General features: G+C 46.2%; 3 protein-coding genes across 3 annotated transcripts; 2 read left to right on the forward strand and 1 right to left on the reverse strand.

Annotated features, from left to right (window-relative positions):
• The first annotated feature begins 109 nt into the window (after nucleotides 1-109).
• Nucleotides 110-2,015, forward strand: LOC115760541 (serine protease inhibitor 42Dd). Its single transcript, XM_030701926.1, has 3 exons — nucleotides 110-418; nucleotides 490-1,353; nucleotides 1,670-2,015. Exons 2-3 carry the CDS (start codon nucleotides 496-498, stop codon nucleotides 1,940-1,942), a joined length of 1,131 nt encoding a protein of 376 aa, XP_030557786.1. The 5' UTR covers nucleotides 110-418; nucleotides 490-495; the 3' UTR covers nucleotides 1,943-2,015.
• Nucleotides 2,016-2,465: 450 nt separating this feature from the next.
• Nucleotides 2,466-4,303, forward strand: LOC115760977. The gene is made up of 3 exons (XM_030702580.1): nucleotides 2,466-3,731; nucleotides 3,796-3,932; nucleotides 4,006-4,303. The coding sequence occupies exons 1-3, from the start codon at nucleotides 2,730-2,732 to the stop codon at nucleotides 4,064-4,066; spliced, it is 1,200 nt and encodes a 399-aa protein (XP_030558440.1). The 5' UTR covers nucleotides 2,466-2,729; the 3' UTR covers nucleotides 4,067-4,303.
• Nucleotides 4,304-4,400: 97 nt separating this feature from the next.
• LOC115760978 (SH3 domain-containing protein Dlish) lies at nucleotides 4,401-5,763 on the reverse strand. Its single transcript, XM_030702581.1, has 3 exons — nucleotides 5,657-5,763; nucleotides 5,460-5,574; nucleotides 4,401-5,400 (listed from the first exon to the last, which is right to left on the reverse strand). Exons 1-3 carry the CDS (start codon nucleotides 5,700-5,702, stop codon nucleotides 4,416-4,418), a joined length of 1,146 nt encoding a protein of 381 aa, XP_030558441.1. The 5' UTR covers nucleotides 5,703-5,763; the 3' UTR covers nucleotides 4,401-4,415.
• Nucleotides 5,764-9,429: the final 3,666 nt, after the last annotated feature.

Below are 9,429 nucleotides of genomic sequence, written 5' to 3' on the forward strand. Positions count from 1 at the left end.
CTGTTATCGATAGCAAAACATCGCTTAAATTCATCGTTTGCGAACAGCTGTTCGCTTTTAAAAATACAGTTTAAAATTGCAGCTGATATTTTTGAGTACAACTAAAATGAAATTGCACACGTAACAAACACACAAACACATTAACATTGTTGACAACAGCGCCAATTTACACGCACATAAATCACGCAGCAAATGTCCGTTAACTGAAGCGTCAACAACGCCGCCCTCATTTACCGCTGTTTTGTCTGAGTCATGGGCAGCGACGCTTTCGTGGGCGCAGCGCTGCCGCTGCTGCTGCCGCTGCTGCTGCTGCTGCTGCTGCTGCTGCTGCTGATTTTGTGGCCCGAAAAACATTCCAGTTCAGGCAGCTAAAAGTATTGGACGCACGCTCTCTCACACACACACGCACTTAACAATTGTAAGCGCACACAAAGTAAATTACCCGATTACGCATTTCTCATACTCACGCCCATTTCCGCCCACAATTAGAGAAAAATGTTCGATTTCAATTTGGAATTTGCGCGTGGCGGCGCCTCGTTCACCAGCGAGCTGTTCCAGCTGCTGGCCGCCGGCGGGCTCCAGCAGAACATTGTCTTCTCGCCGTTCTCCATACAGGCATGCCTGGCGCTGGCCTTTGCCGGCGCCCAGGGCGAGACGGCCGACGAGATAGCCAAGGGCTTGCATTTTGTGTCCAATTTCCCGCCGGAGGTGGCGCAAACCTTTCAGTTTGTGCTGCAGAAGTACAAGGACAGCGAGCTGCTGAGGGTGGCCAACAAGCTGTACGTGCAGCAGGGCAAGCAGCTGAAGGCCAGCTACGAGTCGACCATCAAGTCGGACTACAACTCCGAGGCGGAGTCCATTAACTTTGCGCTCGGCGCTGCGGCTGCCCAATCGATCAACGGCTGGGTGAATGCCAAGACGGAGGGCAAGATCACCGAACTGGTCACGGCCGATAGCTTCGATGAGAACACGCGCCTGGTGCTGCTCAATGCCCTGCACTTCAAGGGCAGCTGGGCGCACAAGTTCGATGAATCGCGCACAGCCGAGGATGATTTCTGGATAGCCGAGGAGCAGAGCGTCAAGGTCAGCTACATGAATCAGAAGGCCAAATTTGGCTATGGCTATTTCGAGGATCTGGGCTGCACCGCCATCGATATGCCCTACAAGGATTCCGATTTGTCCATGCTGGTGCTTCTGCCGCAGGAGCGCGAGGGCCTCAAGTCGCTGGCCGATAAGCTAAAGAGCGTCAATCTGGTGGACCTGGCCGCCAAGCTGGCCGTCGAGGAGGTGACCGTCAAGTTTCCCAAATTCAAGGTGGACTACTCCATCGAGCTGGCCGACAAGCTGCAGCAGGTGAGTAATCCGGTGTTTTATTGACACGTCCCTAGTTTCCATATCTCCATGCTCAAGCTCTTATCACTGCTTCACACTTTCGTTTCGGTGGCTTATCATGCAAATGCCTTAAAGATAATTTATAGGGTATTTATATTTAGCTGGCGCATTTTGCGGTTCCTATTTAAGATCAGGTATCGGGCGTTATGTAAGAGCTTCGCGCTGCACTCGCATATCTTATCTTAAGTGTGCGCTGAGCCGTGAGCTCATCAATAATGTATTTGATCATTGTTTATTTTTATAATATCGACTTGTTTATGCATTGTTTCTCCGCCAGCTGGGCATCACGAAAATGTTCAACGAGGGCGCCGAATTCGATAATCTGCTGGAATCGCCGGAGGGCATTTTTGTCTCAAAGGTTGTGCACAAGGCGACCATTGAGGTGAACGAGGAGGGCACCGAGGCGGCCGCTGCCACCGGCATCATCATGATGACGCGCATGATGCTGATGCCGCTGCAGTTCCAGGCGGATCGCCCGTTTTTGTATGTCATCTGGAACAAGCGGAATATTGTGTTTGCGGGCGCTTTTGTCAATGCCCCGACTGCCTAAAATCATGCAGTAGCCCTTTAATTTATTATTTTGATATTGATTTTCTTTTAAATAAAAAGCAACGGCACACAAAATTGCTCGTCTTTTCGAATTAATCAACTGTATTTAAGGTGCAGAGGTTGGGCACTTTTGATGTGCATTGGCAGCACTGGCAGCGCGCGCAGCTTATTGCCAATTTCTTATATTTATATATAAATATAAAATTATTAAATATCATGTACGCACATCTCATTAATTATTATTTTGCGACTGATTTTGTTTACGAGCAAAGGCACGTTAAATGTGAATATTTGAATTTTGTGTACGTCTACCAAATTGGCAGCACTGGCTTCGCGCGCAGCTATTATTTGAACTCTTTAATACTTACATTTAAATTACGTTAGCTAAATTGTGCGGCTGGGCTGTTTTTCATTACAATGGCAGTCTATTAATTGTTAACATACATACATATTTCAAGGACACGTTAAATGTGAATATTTGAATTTGTTTTACATCGATTTAATTGTCATTTACATGTGCATTGGCAGCACTGGCTGCCGCGCGCAGCCAACTTCAAATGAGTGTGACCCCACTTTGCGCGCAGCCAACTTCAAGCGAGCGCTCCGTTCATTGAACCAGTTCCACGCTGAACTACGCAGCTCGTATTGGTTTGTGCGAAAAGAAAACAAGCTAAGCACTTAAATACATATATAGATATATATGTATATATATAGACGATGCGGGCTGAACAATTAACAGTCATGTGGCAATAAGCAGCATACTTCGCATCAGCTCAACAATTTAAGCAATGTCACTGCGTGCACTAAGAAAACGCGATACTCAATTCTGCCAGAGCTCCGTCAGCAGCGCGAAAGCGACGCTCTTCAAGAAAGCCAACAACAACAACAACGGCGGCGGCGGCAGCAGCAGCAGCAGCAGCAGCCCATCGGCAACGTCACCGAAACGCTCTTTGAGCACACGAAAGCTGTTGCGGCAGCGCCAGCTGCTGGGACGCGGCACACATTCCAATCCGGATCTAACGGAATTCCAAAGGAGCTCAGGCAGACCTCACCTGTTGCGCCGCAAATCGGAGAGCGATGCCCGCGCAGTGAACCTGGCAGATCAAACATTTCGTCGTCTGACCGCGGCCAACGCCAAGTCCGAGGTGTGCCTGCAGCGCATCAGTTCGCATAGCTACGAGCAGCCGCCGAGCCGGCGACAACCGAACGCCATGCTGGGTGGTGCGCGCTCCCATCGGGATCTGAGCGCTGTGCAGCTGGAGGGCGCGGGACGTGCGCCACGCCGCATGAGCGAGTGCAGCATGGGCTACAGCCAGGGCAGCGGCAGCGGCGGCGGTGCCTATTCGCGACGCACTAGCTCCATGTTTGCCAGCCAGATGACGCTCTCGTCGGGCGGCGCCGCAGCGCCCGTTGATCCCAATGCGCCGCTGCGCGTGCCCATCATTGGCTACGAGGTGATGGAGGAGCGTGCCCGCTTCACCGTCTATAAGCTGCGCGTCGAGAATCCCGATACGAACGACTGCTGGCTTGTGATGCGCAGGTACACGGACTTTGTCCGGCTCAATGGGAAGCTGAAGCAGGCCTTTCCGCAGTTCAATTTGCTGCTGCCGCGCAAGAAGCTCTTTGGTGACAATTTCAATGCTGTCTTTCTGGACAATCGCGTCCAGGGTCTGCAGATGTTTGTCAACTCGATTCTGGCCAAGGATCAGCTGCGCAAGTGCAAGCTGGTGCGCGAGTTCTTTTGCCTGGACGAGCCGCCCTCCTACTCGGAGTCCATGGAGGAGTGTCGTGTGAGTAGCGCAGCGAGATATATGCCAAATGCTTAATATAACTAATGAGAATGCGTGCTTACAGGCAATCTTCGAGGCCCAGGAGGAGACCATAGCGCACTTGAAGCTGCAGATACAAACCAAAAACGATCTCATACTCAGCTTGCAGCAGAAGCTGCGCGAGGAAATGATCGACAAGGAGCAGCTCACACAGGAGCTAAAGTAAGCCAGAGCCAAGATATATATATATATATATATGAATATACCTTTATTTATATGCCCTTTCAATTCACAGAAATCTCAGCCTGGACTGCTCGCATTGCTCCTCGGCGAACGATAGCATGGCGCTAAAATAGTTAGGAACAGGCAGGAAGGTTCATCGTGTGCGTGTGTGTACAATATTATGCTGAGCATAACTCTATGCACTCGCACGGCATACATATATCTCCCAAGTGCATATCAGGCGATCCACAACAAGGCTCACTAAATATATATACATCAAAAGTGCTTTAGTATTCAGTTTGATATTAAGTCTAAAAGAACATACAAATATTTTTATATATATATATATATATATGCGGATTTTTACGCGCCGAACATTAAACTTAGCAATTAGCACAATAAAATTTACAATAATATTTAATTAAAATCTACCAGAACTACAGAATAAACTATATAACTATATTAACTGGGCCGATCATCCGATCAGAGGCTGGTCATCGCCGGCGGCCGTGCATAGGCCTTGGGTATGAAGCCGTATTTGCGCGTCTTGGGCGCATATGCCCACAGCCAGCCGTCGACGGTCTGATTGTTTAGATCCGCATAGATCCAGTCGCCGCGGCGCACGGACAGATCGTCGGGCGCCTGCGCCTTGTAGTCGTACAGCATGACCAGCTCCGTGCCATGGTAGCGCAAGTCATCCGTGCCTATGCCCAGTTGTTGTTGCTGTTGTTGCTGCTGCTGTTGTTGTTGTTGCGCCTGTTGTCCCTGCTGTTGGAGCATGCTTTCCATGGCATTCAGGCCGCCACCCGTTAGATTCGCATGATGTTGCATGTTGCTTTCGTTGAGAGGCGCCGCGCTTGGCGTTGCCTTCTGCTGCTGCAGCACGCGCACACTGTCGGCGGGATAGATGAAATTGGCCGGTACAAAGCCCTCCTGGCCATCGCTGCGCATTATCCAGAACCAATCGGGATCCTCGCGATTCAGCACGGTCACGAATTCGCCGCGCTCCACGGACAAATCGTTCTCATCGCGTGCAATAAATGTGTAGAGCACAATGCAACGTCCCGACGGCTCCTTGATGAAGGGCGTGCACTCGGGCATGGCCACATGCAGATTGCTCTCCAGATTGTTGACTGCCGAGGCTGTGCCCACAGCGATCGCTTCATCGCACAGCACGTCCAGTTTGTTGTCAACGCCAACGCTCAGCAGCGGCTGGTTCTCCTCGTGCGGCTGCTCGGGACACTGTTCGCGCGGCAGCTTCTTTTTGATGGCCAGCTCAGCTAGCTGTGTGTTATAGGGCGCGCAGTAGGAGAAGGGTATGAAGCCCTCCTGCCGTGAATCCTGTCCAATAACATAGACCCAATCGTTTTCCCGATACAATATATTAACCAGCTGGCCGCGCTTCACCTCCAGCTCATCATCCACGCAGGGCGTAAAGTCGTGCAGCACAACCATTTTGGAGTCGGGACTGCAAAGGCAATAATATATATTTATATATATATACATATTGTTATTTAAATCATCTACCTGAGTCCGTGCTCCTTCTCAATGCCCACACGCACCAGAGTCTCTATGCTGGAGGAGCCTGTAATGCGGCCCATGCCCACGGGCGCCAGATCCCGTTCGATGTTGGCATTTGTGGCTGTGGGCAAACAAGTTCGTTGTTTGAGTCTTTCATTTATAATTTTGTGTTTTTTCATTTTTCTTTAGCTGCGCATGCGTACCTTTCTTTTTATCGCGCCGCATGCGCACCGGACACAGAAAAGCCATTGCAATGGCTATAACTAATTTTCACTAGCTTAAGACTAATTTAAATTAATAGAGAACAGATTTTAGTCCTGCCAAGTGCTCGCCCATTGGAAAATGCATTGCAGGTGCATGCGATTGTTTTGTCTATCGAGCCGAGCGTGCGTCTATCGAACGAGCGCAATTAATCGTTATCGGCCGACCACCACAAAACAAATGTATTGTTCTGCTGTGCTTTAGTTTTTTTTTTTGTTTTTTTTTTTGTTTGTGTGTTAATTATGTTGTTTTTGTTTATTTGTGCCGCGTTTTGCTGCGCCTTCAAGCGTGTAAGTAAACATTGGAACTCTGCATAACACTTATGCATGTACATATTGGCCTTAAGGAGCGCGCACCTTGAGGCAGGTTCAATGCACTTGTCCGTTAGTTAGTTGAAAGAGTACGAAGACGTAATTGCCGTAATTTAAATTAATGTGTTGTACTAATGTGTTAGTGTGCTTATAGTACTTAGGCAATGTGTTTAGTACTGCGCGCTAGTTAAGATTTGTACTACAGGAGATCATAGTTAAATATTTAATGTATGGTCAAAATAAGTACAATATGTTTTGAGTTCGGCTGGTCACATTAATAATATCGGGCCGTCCAACAGTTTGCACAGGACACGCGCCTGATTTGGCAGCGTTTCAAGGTTGAATTAGAGTACGTCATGGCATTATCCTTGCAACAGCATCAACATCCTGTCAAAACGGGCAATGCACTATTTTGGTGCCAAGGATAAAGCTGTTTGTACGCCATTTTCGATTATTGTTGCACCACTCACCCCTCTGTCTGTGTGTGTGTGTGTGCATGCGTGTGCAAGTGCGTGCGTGTGTGTGTGTGGCGCAAGCGAAAGTACAGCCGACTAACAAACTGACCTACACAGCAGCCCATGCCTGAACCCAGTCCCCAGCTCTCAAGTTCGTTTTCATTGCCAAAAAAGAAGAGGAAAAAAAAATGAAAGAGGGAAACTGCGCATTACAATTGCCGCGAGCATTATCCTGGCATCAGGCTCAACCAAATTGAGCTCCTTGTCGCGCACCCGTCTCGCCGCTGACTTTTGCTTACTACGCAGTTGATTTTTGCATCCCATGTTCGAGTCACATCTAGCTACCGTCTCCCATGCCCTATCCCAAGCGCTTTAGCTAAGAGCACGCGCTCTTCGCCCAAAGAGCAGAGCGCAAATCGATGGAAAGGCGTCTGCGCATTGAGTCACACGTAAATACCATTCACTAAAACAGCACAATGAAGCCGAAGATGATGAAGCTGCTCGACGTGGCTGCTCCTTCCTCCTGCTGCTACTTCTGCTCCTCCTCCTGCTGCTGCCCCTCTTCCTCCTCCTGCTCCTGTCCCAGAAAACATGTACATGCAACGCCGTCTGGGCAGCAGACGAAGGCTTGGGGCCAGCCACTGGCTGCCTAAGTGTGTCAGTTATTTTTGGAGTCACGCGTTTCTATTTGCGGCAGCTGCCTCCAAGCCCAATAAGTGTCCTGCCACTCGTCCTGAATTCAATTCGAGTGACTGTCAGTCCGATTGTTTCAGTCCAGGAACTGTGAGATTTACTTAACGCCCCTTACAACATTTCACCATGTCCATGTTCTCCACCATGCTGGAGGGCGAAGGCGTAGGCGGTGGGCGGGGCGGGGCTGCGTTGCGCTTGTAATTCTCGTAAATCGATTTGTTGAGCTTTCAATTTCATGAATGGCATTTCAATTTGCCCAAAAACAACGCAAAAACCGAAAAGTTTTCAAATCGCAAAGTTAATGGACGTGGATGGCAAAATAATTGTGAATGTGGCAAGTTTTGGAAATACCTATATGACCTTTATAAGGATCTAGAGTATAGGCAATAACTAGTTTTTTGTTTCGTCCTGTTTAGAATGTCAATATATATTATTGATATAATTTGTATAATAACTTAGTTATTAAAGCATATTTCCGCAGAACAAGCATTCTTTATTATGACCATATTCTATATATAAAAAAATAACTCGAGTTGATTTGGTAAATTTAGAATATAGGGTACTTAATATAGGCCAAGTACATAGGTCTAAAGATATTCTAGAATAAAGAAAGAAAACCTAATATTGACCATATACATAGAAAATATCCTTAAACTAATAAATATAGTATATAGGAACCCTAAGATATGTCAAATATATATACTTAAATATCCTGCTAGACAATTAACAAATATAGAAACAAGGATCTCTAATTTAGACTATATACATCCTGCTACTAATAGACATAGTATATAGGATCCCTAATATATGCCAAATATATGTACTTAAATATCCTGCTAGACAATTAACAAGTATAGAATAAAGGATCTCTAATTTAGACCCAGTACATAGAACCGAAAATATCCTGGCATGGTAGATTAACATATAATACTTATATGATACAGGTATATTAAAGAGATTAGCTAAAAATTTTGTAAAAAAAAAAGATAAAATCTTAAAAAATTAAAATAATAATAATAATAAATCATAGAAAGTCTAGAATATAGATTGCCTTATGTAGACTATATATATATATAAATCTGAAAATATCCTGGCATGCAAAAAAAATATATATAAAAAAATATGTATTAAAGAGAAAAATTAAGTTATTATATGGGAAAAATAAATATAGAATAAATATATTAAAGAGTTTAGCTAAAAATTTGCCTAAAAAGAAGTTAAAATCTTAAAAAAAAGAATATCTTCAAGCTAAAACTTTATCAATATGTTTTGATATAAAGATATATGTATATGTATATATGGATATGAGTTATAAGAAGGGGTTATAGATCATTTCTGGCCACTTCCTAAATGATTATGCCGTCTTATCGACATGAATTTCATTTTGGTTTTCGCAATGCATCTGTGAATAAATCGCACGATTTGTGTTCAGATGCAATTTGCTTTGCTTTTGTTTTGATTTGTGCAACAAGCGAAATTTAACGAGCGTTTCTAAAAATGCACAGGCCATAAACAAAAAGAAACGAAAATGAAATAAATACGAAAATGCGGCAAATGCGAGAAAAATGCCAAAATAAATAATGTAAAAATGTTGCAGAAAAAAAAAGAACTTGGTTGAATGCCAAAAATGATCGACGCAAGCAGATTTTCAACATGGCTGCCATACATATATGTTACATATATATATATGCGAAAATTGTAATATATAATTGGCAAAGGGATATCTAGAGCTCTAGCTGGTTGCATAAGCGCCTTGTGGCAAATAGACGTGCCACATGCCGCGCACAGGCCGAAACAGACGAGCGTGGGCGGGGCAGGTGGTGGGTAAGCTGAGGGCGGGGAAAGCAATTCAAGGACACGTTCATGTTCAATTGCCAGGCATTTAGCAGGCATTAAATGCGACAGGCACAGAGAGAGAGAGAGAGAGAGAGATAGATAGAGAGAGAGAGATCAGATGTCACAGGGCAAACGCGGCGTATGCGTGATATTTATGCATGCCCACAAAATGCATGCTGCTGCAGCAGCTTCCTTCAAATGCAGCCACGTCCTTGCAACTGCCCGTGCTCCAGCTTCTGCTCCAGCTCCTGCTCTCGCACTCTCCTAGAGCGCACAGACGGCAAACGCCACTTGGGGCACGTGCGCCAACGTGCAGCTCGCCGGAATCGCAATCGGAGGCGGAGGCGGACTCGGATTCGGATTCGGATTCGGTAGCTGTCTCGCGGTCTCGGCCTCCATTCTCTGACGCTCGGTGCTCAG

The sequence above is a fragment of the Drosophila novamexicana genome, unplaced genomic scaffold (genome assembly GCF_003285875.2).
Source record: "Drosophila novamexicana strain 15010-1031.04,08,12 unplaced genomic scaffold, DnovRS2.1 tig00000462-arrow-pilon, whole genome shotgun sequence".
Lineage (NCBI taxonomy): Eukaryota > Metazoa > Arthropoda > Insecta > Diptera > Drosophilidae > Drosophila > Drosophila novamexicana.